This window comes from Styela clava, chromosome 12 (assembly GCF_964204865.1).
Source record: "Styela clava chromosome 12, kaStyClav1.hap1.2, whole genome shotgun sequence".
Lineage (NCBI taxonomy): Eukaryota > Metazoa > Chordata > Ascidiacea > Stolidobranchia > Styelidae > Styela > Styela clava.
The window spans coordinates 20,970,379-20,987,889 of NC_135261.1; the positions used below are offsets into that span (position 1 = coordinate 20,970,379).

At 37.3% G+C, this 17,511-nt stretch overlaps 1 protein-coding gene across 1 annotated transcript; it reads right to left on the reverse strand.

Moving 5' to 3' along the window:
- Positions 1 to 28: 28 nt before the first annotated feature.
- On the reverse strand, positions 29 to 14,203 carry LOC120329428 (TBC1 domain family member 13-like). The gene is made up of 2 exons (XM_078118400.1): positions 14,182 to 14,203; positions 29 to 2,618 (listed from the first exon to the last, which is right to left on the reverse strand). Exon 2 carries the CDS (start codon positions 2,426 to 2,428, stop codon positions 1,223 to 1,225), a length of 1,206 nt encoding a protein of 401 aa, XP_077974526.1. The 5' UTR covers positions 2,429 to 2,618; positions 14,182 to 14,203; the 3' UTR covers positions 29 to 1,222.
- Positions 14,204 to 17,511: the final 3,308 nt, after the last annotated feature.

The window sequence follows — 17,511 nt, forward strand, 5'->3', positions numbered from 1 at the left end:
CAATGGACTTAGAATGACTATATCTTAATTTTTCTGCAATGATAAATAACAGTCAAATAATGTAAATTCACATTGCACAATGAAACTAAAAGAAGTAGATAAATGAAAGCATGCTAAATGAAACAAAACTGAATCAATCAAACAATCAGAAGAAATCAGGAAAAGGTGCGTTAGTAAGAGTTGCTTCCACTTGTGATATATTAAAATCATAAAAAATGAATCAATGAATCAACCAAAGATTCTATTAATGTTTATAAAGAAATAGCGTCATATTCTCGGGCAATGAAAAATTCTAACTATCAAATGTCTGCCTATGCTCAATTTATTTAATTTTTGCAAAAAACATAAATTTCAGAATATTACGATTTTGCATATCAATTTTCGGGACAAATTTTAAGAAGGAGATAGTCGAATCACAATGATAGGTATGGATAAATTGTTGATAAATAAATAAAGCACTGAGATATAAATCCAACTTTAAAAATTTCAGTAATGAAGCATTTATCATCAATATAACTCGAATTACTGAAGGCATAGACTATTGGGGGTAAAGTACGATAACATTTTGCCCTACATCTGAAATCTTCAATCTCAAAACATTAGAAGGTTCAGCCAACAAATCAGTACAGATTCTCCAGAGATTTCATGAGAATGATTGTAACAATACATAGAAATCTCTAATTACCAGTAGTTAAATATAAAAGCGACATGTAAGAGGCATTGTCATTAATGGGCCTTAAAGGTGAAGGACTGCCATGTATAAATTCTTATATTGAAATAATGTTCATTGTGAATTTTGGATAAAGGATTTGACCAATCAGTATCAGAAAAATATACAGGTAAATTAAGCTGAGAGAGTTAGTCACCAGTTTGATTGAAAAAAAAATTGCATAGCTTTGAAAAACACCTTTATTTATACTCCAAAAAGAAATCATTTTGATTAGTACAAATGATACTAAGAATATAAGACAAAAGTGTTTTCATGTGACTCGTTTGTGCAATAAAAAACCCGTTTTTATAATTTCAATTGTAGCTTGTATATACAAATTCATGACCACTTCAGACAATCATATCAAACTGGGCATCAAAATTCAGGCACCAAATCATACATCAACATCGATTCAAAAATATTTAAAATAGAAGCTATATGATGTATATATTAAGAAATAAGTAAAAGCGATAGTTGATAGTGAAATGCTGATTTATTATATTAAGATATGGGTTATTTTTGTAAATAGGCCAAATTGACATATGATTTGATTTCATGGGCTTTAGCAATAATAACTTCCATTTCAACAGAATCAGGAAAATTTTGTAACATTTTCATATTAGAACTGAAATCCCCCGTCAATAACTGATCACGAAGCAAGATGATCATTCCCCCACATACAGCAACTAATAAGTCAAATCGTAATGGATCAGAAAATAACGAGTCCCACAATCGAATTGTGTCAGGAAGGGAGAATTCTTGAGACAGAAGTAGCGTAATCCACCTGAATAAATAAAACTCTTCTCTAATACTCTGCGAATCAAGCCGCAACCAAACTTTGGGGTCACAAGTTTTAACCAAGTTGGACACTTTATCCATCGTTCCACCAATTCCAGTCATTGAATGATCCAAAGTTTTGATAAAATTATCTCGAATTTCTGACATGAGATTTGTGAAACAGAAAAAGGTGTCGCATTCCGCATGCTCCGCCCAATCTTTATTTGGATCAGAAGCAAACGTATAAAACAGTGGCCCAATTATTTCATTCATTCCTTGCACATAACCTGTCCCTGGATTGAGCTTGGCATATATAAATAGAATCCTTTCAACGACTTCCCAGTGAGCTTCTGATCCTTCGGGAAGAACAGCATACTCTTCTAATGCTTGCTTTTTCTTGCTGATTAGACCAGAAACGATGCCAGACCTATTTTTTGCAACATTCTGTGAACTTAAAGCAGTTCTTTGTACTCTCTTATGCAACACTTCCACCCTATTGATGGGATTGACTAAATCTTCACAAGGATAATTAGAAGCATTTTGAAAGAATGATATATCAGGACACAACCTTCGTACATCTTTATCAATTTGCAAAAGTATATCGTTATCTTTGAAATAGGAATTCCACTCACTCTTTGGATTTGGATTGAGTGGATGATCATCCATAGTCACATCAGTACGCTCTGTACAGTATTCTTTCAATCCTGGCTTGATAATCATTTCATTAACAAATTGTTTATAGATTTTTCTGTTTTCATCAAGAACACTTGCCCAAGAATCACGTTTTGCTGGCAAATATTTTAGCAGAATTCTCCAGGCTAATGGCCTGATTCCACATGTATCTGAGATTCCATATGAAGAGAGTTTCCCAAGCTGTTTTATGTTTATCACAGATGCGCCGAGAATTTCAAGAAACTCGTTTTCCCTACGTTTGTCAGCCATTATATTTATAGTACTGTAGTAGCAGTGTTACTAATAATACCTACGTCTATTCAAAGTGGAAATTACTTATAAGTTACTCCTTTGAGAAGAAAAGTACATACCGGCATACTCAGATACTGGTAGACTATATAAAACTGTAAAACCAGGCCACAGTTCTGCTATTCAAGTAATAAACAATGTTGAATACAGCCTGGCAGGGGTCTCATGTACTTTCTTACCTGAATAACTTCTAGTGGGCGTGGCGTAACAATTTTTGGATATATGATTCCTGACCCCTACCTGATGACGTCATCCAAAAATTACGTCACTGCGACGTCACAATAACGAAATACAGCTTGCCAAAGTATAGCGACGGTCACCCGTAATGGCGCCTACGAGTATGTCAACAAACTCAATACGTCAGCGACCTCTCTCTTATCGGGGTCGTTGTACAGAGCTCAAAAATAAACAAGAATCACAAGCGACTAAATTGTCGCCAAGGAACGTTCACGATATCCCATTCTGACCAATTTCTGTCCAGCAATAGCTCATGTATCGTGCTACAATCTAAAATAGAGCGTTATACGATACAACTCTAACCAAGGCTTTAGACAAGCAGAAAATACATGTTATTTTACGCAATGGTTGAAGTTGGGTACCACACACATAAAGACTTATTATTTTATGTCCAGCAATAGCTCATGTATTGTGCTACGATCTATTAATAGGGTGATATACGATACCGCTCTGAGCTAGGCTTTAGACAAACAGAAAGAACATTTAATTCACGCAATGATTGAGGTTAGGTGCCGCAGACATAAAGACTTGTTATTTAATATCCAGAGACTGATCATGTATTGGGCCACATTTTATTAATAGGACGTGGAACGCTTTCACTCTATGCGAGGCTTTAGACAAGCAGAAACCGACATATTAATTTGCCTTAGCGCAATGGATGTAGTTTCTTACCTCGATAACTTATACTTATCTAAGCGTAACAATTTTTGCATATATCATTCCTGACCCTCACCTGACTTCGTCATCCAAAAATTACGTCAATGCGATGTCACAATAACGAAATCGAGCTTGCCCAATAATAGCGACCATAATGCAATCGTGATAAATACGCCTGTGTGTCCGGTATGGGTGTAGTTTCGTACCTCAATAACTTCTAGTTAACTTAGCGTAACAATTTTTGCACGTAATATTCCTGACCCTCACCTGATTTAATCATCAAAAAATTACGTCAATACGACGTCACAATAACGAAATAGAGCTTGCCTAATAATAGCGACGATTACTGGTAATGCCACCTATGGATGTAGTTTCGTACCTCAATAACTTATACTTATCTTAGCGTAACAATTATTGCATATATTATTCCTGACCCTCACCTGACTTCATGTTCCAAAAATTACGTCAATGCGACTTCACAATAACGAAATAGAGCTTGCCTAATAATAGCGACCATAATGCAATCGTGATAAATACGTCTGTGTGTCCGCTATGGATGTAGTTTCTTACCTCAATAACTTCTAGTTAACTTAGCGTAACAATTTTTGCATATAATATTCATGACCTTCACCTGACTTCGTCATCCAAAAATTACGTCACTGCAACGTCACAATAACGAAATAGAGCTTGCTCAATAATAGCGACGATTACTATTAATGCCACCTATGGATGTAGTTTCTTACCTCAATAACTTATACTTATCTTAGCGTAACAATTATTGCATATAATATTCCTGACCCTCACCTGACTTCATGTTCTAAAAATTACGTCAATGCGACTTCACAATAATGAAATAGAGCTTGCCTAATAATAGCGACCATAATGCAATCGTGATAAATACGTCTGTGTGTCCGCTATGGATGTAGTTTCTTACCTCAATAACTTCTAGTTAACTTAGCGTAACAATTTTTGCATATAATATTCATGACCTTCACCTGACTTCGTCATCCAAAAATTACGTCACTGCAACGTCACAATAACGAAATAGAGCTTGCTCAATAATAGCGACGATTACTATTAATGCCACCTATGGATGTAGTTTCTTACCTCAATAACTTATACTTATCTTAGCGTAACAATTATTGCATATAATATTCCTGACCCTCACCTGACTTCATGTTCTAAAAATTACGTCAATGCGACTTCACAATAATGAAATAGAGCTTGCCTAATAATAGCGACCATAATGCAATCGTGATAAATACGTCTGTGTGTCCGCTATGGATGTAGTTTCTTACCTCAATAACTTCTAGTTAACTTAGCGTAACAATTTTTGCATATAATATTCATGACCTTCACCTGACTTCGTCATCCAAAAATTACGTCACTGCAACGTCACAATAACGAAATAGAGCTTGCTCAATAATAGCGACGATTACTATTAATGCCACCTATGGATGTAGTTTCTTACCTCAATAACTTATACTTATCTTAGCGTAACAATTATTGCATATAATATTCCTGACCCTCACCTGACTTCATGTTCTAAAAATTACGTCAATGCGACTTCACAATAACGAAATAGAGCTTGCCCAATAATAGCGACGTTATTCGTAATGGCACCTATGGATGTAGTTTCTTACCTCAATAACTTCTAGTTAACTTAGCGTAACAGTTTTCGCATATAATATTCCTGACCCCGCCCTGACTTCGTCATCAAAAAATTACGTCAATGCGAATTCACAATAACGAAATAGAGCTTGCCTAATAATAGCGACCATAATGCAATCGTGATAAATACGCCTGTGTGTCCGCTATAGGTGTAGTTTCGTACCTCAATAACTTCTATTAGGCTTAGCGTAACAATTTTTGTTTATAATATTCCTGACCCTCACCCGACTTCGTCATCCAAAAATTACGTCACTGCAACGTCACAATAACGAAATAGAGCTTGCCTAATAATAGCGACGATAATAAAGCCGTAATAATGGCGCTTGCGAGTACGCTATGAGTGTATTTTTGTACCACACAACTAAAGCCTTGTTATTTGATGTCCTTCCGTACGTCATGTATTCGTCCTACCTTTATTCATAAGACGTTAAACAATGTTAAGATCCTTCAAATGTTAATACCCCTACAATGTTTCCAGACCTTTTTCATCTTGCGGTTCACTAACAGCGAAATATTAAGAAAATGTTTTCTGTTCTCATACCGATCTTTGAACACTCGCTCGCTAAAATTGGTTAACAGAAATTTGACATAGTGGAGGAAGTGGTATAGTATTTGATCTCCAAGTAATTCAGGGGAAATGTGAAAAAGGATGAAAGAAGACAATATTTATAGGCTCTTCAATTTTCTAACTGTTGAAATTTGGAATGGATTCGACTTCAAGCGCAATCGATAATTAAGCATTCGTTCACAATCCTGAGTTAATTTCCAGGATGCATCTCTCATCTATCTGTCGTTACGTTTTAAATAGAACTTATAATCATATTGGATGATTGTAATGAGCAATGAGCTCAATAGGTAAATTATATGAGTAATTGTCAATTTCGTTTTTAATGTTTATGAAATGATCTATTCAATTTCCTCAGCACAGAAGCATCTTCTGACAAACTTCCGAAAAAAGAAAACTTTAAATACAATGATAGCAACGGCTATGTATAGGAACCCAATATGTCTAAACGTTTGTCCTTCGGTAGAACGTGGGTGTTCTATAAAATTATAGCGCTTTTCAAAATTGAAATAGGCACCAAACAAAGCCAAATTTTAATCAGAACAAGTAAAATGCCTATGTCATAGTCGCGCAGAGAAAGGGGAGTAAAATGGAAATCACAAATACAGCACACATTAAAGTAGTGCATAATTATTCACACGTCTGTCTCAAATATTTTCATTGTCCTTTTTGAGAATCTGAGTACCCTGTGTCAAAAGTCTTCCGAATCCGCCTATAGGGATAGAATGTCAAGATCCGTAAAATATTTGTCTTGTCTTTGTATATGTGGCACTACACTCATTGGGGGACCGTAAATTAATATGCCTGTTTCTCATTATCCAAAGTCCATCCAAAGTCTTAGTCCGGCAGATAAGGGGACCTTTTTGGCCCAAGTTTGATTTCAGACATAAAGTTTTTTTTATTTGTGAGTATTCATCTTGGGGTCATTGCCCATCATTTCTACATGGGTGTGGAGTTTGCAGCCTTGAGCACTTTTTTTACGGCTCGATATTTGTATTAGTGTTTTTTGTCAAACCTGTGCATCATAATGACGCACAACCTGAACCATAACCTGTTACAATACTATGTTCAGGTTGTGCGCAATCTTGGTGCACAAACTACGCAAGCACCAAATTTACTAGGAAATAAAATCGATACCTTCTAGGTATTTGTTGAGCCCAGCTTTGGGTCGCGACCCATATACAGTATATGGAAATACTGTCGAAACATACGCGTAAAATAAAGAGTACTATTTCAAAATACCCGTTTTTTGTTGCAATTAACAGTACAAGCCTGCTAATGTAGTCGCCAGTGGTTCAAGTGGATATACACCCGGTGGAGAACAGTCAATTATTTGTTGGCGAGAATTGTTATGCAGCGGGATGATCACGACGACGCAGTGAAAGATAATGATATCACGAGAACAAGAATGAGAAAATTGCTACATTTTATAGAATATCCCTGGGAAAGAATGTAGTTCATTCTTATGTTCCATGCCAATGCTTTTCATTGGCTACTACCACTTTAACTACCAAAGACTCTCAACACTTTTGCTTCTTCTCTTCTATAAAAATACATTGTTATTATATATTCGCATTTCCATCTGTTTGTTCGTGCTCCCAGATAACCGATCAGCGCCTCCAAGGAGGACGGGGTCCCCTTTCATGAAACCCTGTCATAAACTAAAAGAGGCGATCGTGCTTCACTTGCCTGTTGTCATGCTGTCCCTGGAATTCAGCTACAACAAAAATTTCACGAAAACGGATTTTTAAATTTTATGATTTCAATAATATTCTCAACAATGAATGATATACGGGTGGTAAAATGCCAAGTTATTCCAACAACATGATAATGTTTTGCAATTTACAACCAATATTTTGTATGTAACTTTGTTTGACAGAGCCCCAAGAGCTCTAACTACAAATATCAAAAATGTGAGGCTAAAATAGTCACACTACAACATTGTCAAATGTGCTGTATTTACGATAGATAACAGGTTTACCAAAATGAATTACATGCAAAATGGTAAAATAAAGATCAATTCAGCAATATCTACTTGGTGATATTCATCTGTTGATGATTTTATGTGTTTGTTTCGGAAGTTTGATAACAGAAGTAATTGTGGTTGTTGGGGATGTTTTAAAAAAGGTTGCATGGAAAATGTCAAGGTTTGATAGTAGTAGAGAAGTAGAAAAAATAATCCCATGTTTGTTTTTTCATTTCATAACCACGCCACAGAACTTCCCCGATAAGTATACGCAGCAATTGCGAGAGGCAGAAATGCTAAGATGGGATTTCATCGCATTACAAACCAATATTAGCAATTCTTATATATATATTCGCGCATTCCCAGCTGAACAGCGTGAAAAAGATTGTACCCATCTACACACTTTAAGAACTATGTCAGATGAGCGTCATATTATCGAATATCAGTAAAGGAATAGTGCAAAGGGAAAAGACATATAAGGCGGAACTTTCAGTAGTATGCAATCAAATAATCTTATTGTAGAATATATATTTAAAAACATTTCGTCACGCCAACTGCAGTCCGAAACTTTTTGTCTCTGGCTGAGCTTAGATACCAATTGGCACTCATGTAAACTGGTAAGACTGTAAGAGGCACGCGATGGAGCAGATACTAAGAGTATCCATCCCCCAGCTGTCATTTGAGTGGGTACTGCTGTTTTTATTGCAGATGTTACTGATCTTTTTGTATTAAAGATTTACTGGCATCACCGATTTAAGGATGTTGGAAACCAACACGCAATATTACAAAACTTACTTTCAACACGCGGTTTGAATGAATGAAAAAGCTGAAACTAGTATTCTTTAGAACAGCATACAAATTCTATGGAATGAAATCATACACAAAAGCTCGTCAAAAGCCTATAGCTCAATAATCAAATGGAATTTGATGCATGTGCGCAAAAATGTGCGCGTTACCACGTACAACCGAAGCACGCAGGAATATGCGTGTGATGTACTAGTATTCAAAACGTTTGACTCAACTATGTTGGCATAACAGGTGCACATCTCGGTTTCGCATACGCATACCTTCTATCTCCACAAGGATATATTAATTTTGCCAAAGTCAATGCAGCACTGAAAGGTTGCGGTTCTTCCAAAAGAAAACACGTTACACATCTTTAGATACCAGTGGATGGTATTACATGGCCTTGTTCGGAGTGAAAGACGAGGTCAAATATTTCAATCCAATTCAACTAATAAAATATTTCCCAAGTTCCTAAGCTTAAACTAGGAAAACGAAATGCCAGATGTAGTTTGAAGAGCGCAATAGAAAGTGGCTAGATGCTGTCGATGGATCTTGGCTTGTATTAGTGAAATAAACTACCATTTATTCTACTAAAATTGAATTTCTGACATTGTAAGGAGATTCAATGTTACTATGTATGCAAACCTAAACCATGTAGTTATGAAATAATTGTTTTTAACAAAAAGGCGCTCTTGAAGTATTTGTACCAAGATGGCGCACAACCTGAACACTGTATGGTTACCAGGTTAGGGTTCAGAATGGGCTTGCACGTAATTTACGGATTTACGGAATTATGGAATTATTTTGAGTTACGGAAGCGAAGTTACGAATTACGTAAAGTCGTAATTATTGGTCGAGAGCTTTCGCGATTGAAACGAGCTCTCTTCAGAGCAGTCAATTCCGTCGATTGTAAAAAATTAAAGTTTAAGTAAAAGGTGTTAGAGTTCCGGTATTCGCAGCCGTTTTTCTCTCTCTTGTTAGGCAGATGGGGAAGGCATAACGCGTCATTTACTAACCTTGTATCAACTTATCTAGAATGGCCAATGTACATATTAACCGTAGATAAGGAATAGAATTGTGTCGAAACCGATGGACGTCAACACACCTGGTTTTAACTTCTTCGGGTGAAATGACTAAAGAATGTAAGAGATCAACTTATAAAACATGGTCTATTTGTAAATGCCGTAATAATTAATGTCGCGCTTATCAAACAGCAATATAAAGACGGAAGAGAAATTGCGTAATGAACCAACGCAACTTAGTCTTTTCGGCATCGGTAGAGCGACTGAGACGGCAGAGAAACAACAATACGACCGGATTTCCCGTGTTTATTCTGCGCGAGATCTATTTTCTATTACAAAATCTTGATGTTCTGTTACCGATTTTATCGTTATATATCTGTCCGGACTTGGCATTGCTCAATATGTTTTTCACAATGCCTCGCAATATGTCGGCCAAATATGATTACCTGTCTTTACCAATTGCGGCAACTTATTTTGATTTATCGTCGACTATAACTTTTAGGCCGCGAAATGATTTAATGTAAAATGAAGCATGGAATTCGGAATATCGTCAATAAGTCGGCATCAATAATTATTATAAAATGCTAACTAAGTAGTAAAGTCGGATATTGTAAAAAACGGTGAAATAACAAGTCGCGAGGCAAGCGAAAGTATAATCAAACGAGAGAATACGCTTGTAGTTGATTAATAAATTAGCAACCCGGAATTTTTATTTAATACGAAAGTCGTATTAATACGTTAATACGATTTTAAAAAAGTGAACTATCGTTTCTTAAATATATTACCAGTGTTGGTAATGATAAAATTGATCGCATAAAATTTGGTGATAAAGTGGATAAAAAAAATCAAAGCTAATACAAAAGATTAAAATCAGAATAAAATTATTTTGAATTCACTCCTTGATATTTGTCTTTAACATCTGTCGCCGGCGTGTAGTACTGCCGGGAATATGAAAACCAAACTTCGATGTCCCATTCGGAAACGAAGTGGATTAAATTGGTTGTTATGATAGGTTTAAATGCGTGAAAAAAATATCGCAATTACGGGGTCATTACGTAATCGATTTGGCCGTAATTACGGAATTGATTTTTGTCAATTACGTGCAAGCCTAGTTCAGAATGTGCGTCATCTTGGACCGAATACTTTAAATCCACTTGTAAAAAAAAAATTGCTCAACATTACTCCACACCCACCTGGGTATCATTATATATGTCATATACATTATATCTAAACAATAAAAAAAAACTTTATGTCCCAAAACAATAAGGCCCGATTCTGCCGGACTATCTTATCCAAAATGTATAGTTTACAAAAAAACAAATTAAAATATAAACCTCACTGATAAATGGTGGCACAATACAAAATACACCCATATAATGTGCACGTAAATTAATATGTCCGTTTTTGCTTGTCTAATGCCCTGCTTAGAGTGATATCGCGTAACGCCATATTAATATTGTAGCCCAATACATGATCTATGGCTGGACATAATATAACAAGTCCCTCCTTATGTGTGTGTGGTAGGGAGGCCGCGGCCCTCACTGAGTTTGTTAATGTAGTCGCAGACGCCATTACGGGTGATCAGCTCTATTTTGTTACTGTGACGTCGCATTGGCGTAATTTTTTGATGACGAAGTCAGGTGAGGGTCAGGAATATTATATGCAAAAATTGTTACGCTAAGTTAACTATAGGTAAGTGAGGTACAAAACTACATCCATAGGTGTCATTACGAATATCGTCGCTATTATTGGGCAAGCTCTATTTCGTTATTGTGAATTCGCATTGACGTAATTTTTTGATGACGAAATCAGGTGAGGGTCAGGATTATTATATGCAAAAACTGTTACGCTAAGTTAACTAGAAGTTATTGAGGTACGAAACTACATCCATAGGTGTCATTACTAGTGATCGTCGCTATTATTGGGCAAGCGTTATTTCGTGATTGTGACGTTGCAGTGACGTAATTTTTGGATGACGAAGTCAGGTGAAGGTCATGAATATTATATGCAAAAATTGTTACGCTAAGTTAACTAGAAGTTATTGAGGTAAGAAACTACATCCATAGCGGACACACAGACGTATTTATCACGATTGCATTATGGTCGCTATTATTAGGCAAGCTCTATTTCATTATTGTGAAGTCGCATTGACGTAATTTTTAGAACATGAAGTCAGGTGAGGGTCAGGAATATTATATGCAATAATTGTTACGCTAAGATAAGTATAAGTTATTGAGGTAAGAAACTACATCCATAGGTGGCATTAATAGTAATCGTCGCTATTATTGAGCAAGCTCTATTTCGTTATTGTGACGTTGCAGTGACGTAATTTTTGGATGACGAAGTCAGGTGAAGGTCATGAATATTATATGCAAAAATTGTTACGCTAAGTTAACTAGAAGTTATTGAGGTAAGAAACTACATCCATAGCGAACACACAGACGTATTTATCACAATTGCATTATGGTCGCTATTATTAGGCAAGCTCTGTTTTATTATTGTGAAGTCGCACTGACGTAATTTTTGGAACATGAAGTCAGGTGAGGGTCAGGAATATTATATGCAATAATTGTTACGCTAAGATAAATATAAGTTATTGAGGTAAGAAACTACATCCATAGGTGGCATTAATAGTAATCGTCGCTATTATTGAGCAAGCTCTATTTCGTTATTGTGACGTTGCAGTGACGTAATTTTTGGATGACGAAGTCAGGTGAAGGTCATGAATATTATATGCAAAAATTGTTACGCTAAGTTAACTAGAAGTTATTGAGGTAAGAAACTACATCCATAGCGGACACACAGACGTATTTATCACGATTGCATTATGGTCGCTATTATTAGGCAAGCTCTATTTCATTATTGTGAAGTCGCATTGACGTAATTTTTAGAACATGAAGTCAGGTGAGGGTCAGGAATATTATATGCAATAATTGTTACGCTAAGATAAGTATAAGTTATTGAGGTAAGAAACTACATCCATAGGTGGCATTAATAGTAATCGTCGCTATTATTGAGCAAGCTCTATTTCGTTATTGTGACGTTGCAGTGACGTAATTTTTGGATGACGAAGTCAGGTGAAGGTCATGAATATTATATGCAAAAATTGTTACGCTAAGTTAACTAGAAGTTATTGAGGTAAGAAACTACATCCATAGCGAACACACAGACGTATTTATCACAATTGCATTATGGTCGCTATTATTAGGCAAGCTCTGTTTTATTATTGTGAAGTCGCACTGACGTAATTTTTGGAACATGAAGTCAGGTGAGGGTCAGGAATATTATATGCAATAATTGTTACGCTAAGATAAATATAAGTTATTGAGGTAAGAAACTACATCCATAGGTGGCATTAATAGTAATCGTCGCTATTATTGAGCAAGCTCTATTTCGTTATTGTGACGTTGCAGTGACGTAATTTTTGGATGACGAAGTCAGGTGAAGGTCATGAATATTATATGCAAAAATTGTTACGCTAAGTTAACTAGAAGTTATTGAGGTAAGAAACTACATCCATAGCGGACACACAGACGTATTTATCACGATTGCATTATGGTCGCTATTATTAGGCAAGCTCTATTTCATTATTGTGAAGTCGCATTGACGTAATTTTTAGAACATGAAGTCAGGTGAGGGTCAGGAATATTATATGCAATAATTGTTACGCTAAGATAAGTATAAGTTATTGAGGTAAGAAACTACATCCATAGGTGGCATTACCAGTAATCGTCGCTATTATTAGGCAAGCTCTATTTCGTTATTGTGACGTCGTATTGACGTAATTTTTTGATGATTAAATCAGGTGAGGGTCAGGAATATTACGTGCAAAAATTGTTACGCTAAGTTAACTAGAAGTTATTGAGGTACGAAACTACACCCATACCGGACACACAGGCGTATTTATCACGATTGCATTATGGTCGCTATTATTGGGCAAGCTCGATTTCGTTATTGTGACATCGCATTGACGTAATTTTTGGATGACGAAGTCAGGTGAGGGTCAGGAATGATATATGCAAAAATTGTTACGCTACGATAAGTATAAGTTATCGAGGTAAGAAACTACATCCATTGCGCTAAGGCAAATTAATATGTCGGTTTCTGCTTGTCTAAAGCCTCGCATAGAGTGAAAGCGTTCCACGTCCTATTAATAAAATGTGGCCCAATACATGATCAGTCTCTGGATATTAAATAACAAGTCTTTATGTCTGCGGCACCTAACCTCAATCATTGCGTGAATTAAATGTTCTTTCTGTTTGTCTAAAGCCTAGCTCAGAGCGGTATCGTATATCACCCTATTAATAGATCGTAGCACAATACATGAGCTATTGCTGGACATAAAATAATAAGTCTTTATGTGTGTGGTACCCAACTTCAACCATTGCGTAAAATAACATGTATTTTCTGCTTGTCTAAAGCCTTGGTTAGAGTTGTATCGTATAACGCTCTATTTTAGATTGTAGCACGATACATGAGCTATTGCTGGACAGAAATTGGTCAGAATGGGATATCGTGAACGTTCCTTGGCGACAATTTAGTCGCTTGTGATTCTTGTTTATTTTTGAGCTCTGTATAACGACCCCGATAAGAGAGAGGTCGCTGACGTATTGAGTTTGTTGACATACTCGTAGGCACCATTACGGGTGACCGTCGCTATACTTTGGCAAGCTGTATTTCGTTATTGTGACGTCGCAGTGACGTAATTTTTGGATGACGTCATCAGGTAGGGGTCAGGAATCATATATCCAAAAATTGTTACGCCACGCCCACTAGAAGTTATTCAGGTAAGAAAGTACATGAGACCCGCCTGGCAGTAGGCCTACTACCGGTATGTTTTCGTCAGACGCAGTTAGCCTAATTCGAGTCGAAGATTCGTGTGTCTGTGTGTTATGAGAAGTAAATTAGACGGCTAACTCGCCATGGACCACTCGCCATGCGACGGCGGTAAACGGGTTAGCCTGCAACTGTGCGGAGGCTCTTCTTGTAATGGGAGATGGAAAGGTGTATGATGATATATTTAGCATGCTTAGATGAAAATGATAAGTTGAGACATCCTTTGCGCGTCGAGCACCGTACGGTACCGGTATGCCTTCCGACATATAAGCACGTTTTCTTGTCACTTTGTTACCATTTGCACAGTAGGTATTGTAACCAAACACATTTAATTTAATATATTTATCCTTACTATTGAAGTTATTAGTATAAACAGCCACCTTTCCATCTCCAAGAAGGCGCGGCGGTGTGGCTCAACGGGCTAAGCGCTGGGAATACGCTCGCCACCGCACCTCTAATTACTCTGCGTGGGTTCGCAGGTTCGAATCCCATGCAGGGATGGTTATGTGCGAGAGGATTGCTGGACTCCTCGCCGTCGTTGGGTGGTTACGGCTTCCTCCGCCACCAAGTCCATGCTTCCGAGAACAAACAATATAACTAATTCCATACCCGACTTGAAATGGTAACCGGACGAGAGGCCGTGGTTCGCCATATGGATAAGCCGTCTTATCGGCTTTCCTCTCCCCCGGGATAAATATGTAAATTCTATCTTCTAAGAAGAGCCTCCGCACAGTTGCAGGCTAACCCGTTAACCGCCGTCGCATGGCGAGTGGTCCATGGCGAGTTAGCCCTCATGGCGAGTTAGCCTCCACCCGTTACGGCTTCACGACATCAGTCAGTCAGTAGGTTTAGATACCGGTACTGACATACATCGTTTTGACTTCAGGACTGCTTACATTCACATGGCCTACAAAAATCAAACGAATTTGGGCTGAAATAATCGCCGTTTGAATGGGGTTCAGGGGTTGGATATACAAACGATTGTTACATTTTTGTGTGGGCGTTCTAGTCGATATTACAGTAAGTCCTCGGGTTACGACTTATGCTGTTCCCAGGTTACGAACGCACTCCATGAAAATAAAAAAAGATAATACTAATTACTACAAAGCCTCTACCATCAGACCATCCACCTCAGCTGCCTCTACTACCCCAACTTCCTCATCTTATTAATACCGGTACCGTACTGTACCGTACTGCATTTGCTTTTATTCATGTGATATGGAATTATTTTCTGTTTTTCTAATAATAAAGTACTTTTTTGCATTATTTGTACATTTTATTAAAGTACCATACTCCACAATACAGTACGATATGTATAAAGTAATTTATGTAGAATGTTCCGACTTACACAATAAAATGATTGATTGATTGAAATTCGGGTTACATCGCGTCTCAATAACGGAACAACGTCGTACCGTAAGTCGAGGAATTCCCTGTACTTATATTCACCTGAAGTTGTTTTTATTTATTTTAACAATTTTTTATATTTTATTTATTTTAACAATTTTATTTATGTGTAGACTAACTTGAACAGCAAAATACTAGGAATCATAGTAATGGGCGTAGATAGGATTCAGAATACTGGAATAAGGGCGAATGTTTCCCTGGGCATCGATCTCATTGTTTATGTCCGTAACAATGACTGACCGGCAAGTAGTTAGCAATGACGTAACAATTCGAATTTTTAAAAACCGATCAGGCACTGGGCTCGGCGGTGTGACGCATCGTGCTAAGCGCGAGGAATACGCTCTCCACCGCATCTCTGATTACCCTTCATGGGTTCGCAGGTTCGAATCCCATGCGGGGATGATCATGTGCGAGAGGATTGCTGGACTCGCCGTAGGGTGGTTCACGTAACCGCTGGTCGGTTACGGCTTCCTCCACCATCGAGTCTATGCTTCCGAAAACAAATAACTGGCTAACTAATCCCATACCCGACCTGGACTGGTAACTGGACGAGAGGCCGTGGTTCGCCACATGATTAAGCCGCCTTATCGGCTTTGCTCTCCCCCGATATAAATATGTAAATCCGATCCTTCGTTCGCTCGGACATATATTCGAGCATGGTTGTAAACATTGCCTCATTTTTGCGGTTTTACGTGTGTTGTTTGTCAGCTTATAGTTGTGTTTTTGAAAATTAATTGTAAATGAAGTATTTTAATTGTCATTATGTCTTTTGATTTGCTTTAGTATAGTTGCAATAATCAAAAAATTAGTCCCGGATAGGCTGCGATAGGCCAGGCTAAAATGAGCTATTAGTACGTATAAGCGGTACGCGGTTATATATTTTATTAACCCCGGGGAACCCAGACAATGATAGAGTTGAAGGAAAAATCTGATATTTGGGATTATTAGTTCATTTGTACCATGTTGAACAAATATTTATCCCTTTTTGACCTCATTTAACCCCACTTTAAAAATGTGACATATGTGTTACAATGGGATTTACACTGTATACAAATGTGAAAAATTTAGTCAAATCAAGTTGAAGTCTCACATTTTTATTTCAACATGGAACGAACGAACTCAAAGAGCAATATCGGTGAATCATTTGCGCATAAAGCAAGCATGACATAAAAACTGCAGAAACGATTCCCGGAGAATACCTAATTGTTTTAATTCCTCAGGCGTGGAAAGTCATAAAACAATTGTGGCCCTCGACAAAACAAAGTCTCACTTTGCAATTTGAACAGCAGGTATTTGCTTGATTGCGTTCTCACAATTTTCATCTTCCCCTTTTCTCAATTTTCTTTGGCCAGTGTGCGTATTTGTCTCGGCGGATATCTTCACATGGGGCCTTCGATATTTTCCTTGAGGGGCTGCGAATTTTTTCAACTTCAGACGATGGTCTCCCTTAACGACTGTCAGTGTTGACATAGATCAAAGCACTTGCGACTGCCGCTTGAATATGTCGCAGTTTCATGATATACGAGGTTGGAAGATGGAGCAGGGCACAATCCCGACGATACCAGAGCCGGGCATTCACAATAGCCATCATTATAAAATGCCAAAAGAGATAAAGATACCTTCTTTTGGATTTTATTCGAAACCTGTACTTTGCAATAAATGAATCCAATTTATCAATACCTCTCATAAACTTATTGTATTCTTGAACGATAGCAGGCATGGCTATGTACACATGCTGTTTCGCTCGTCTGTCCCACCGTCTGATTTGATCAATTGGCTCCACTCCTATACGTACGAAGATAGTAGTGACACTGCCCTGTTGTCATACCATCTTACGGCTATTATTTTATTGTTTTCCTCAACTCTGAAGTCATATTCCCCCTGCCTTTCTTCTGTA

Coding starts and splice junctions, on each gene's coding strand:
- LOC120329428 (XM_078118400.1), bottom strand. CDS start 2,428: ATGGCTGACAAACGTAGGGAAAACGAGTTTCTTGAAATTCTCGGCGCA.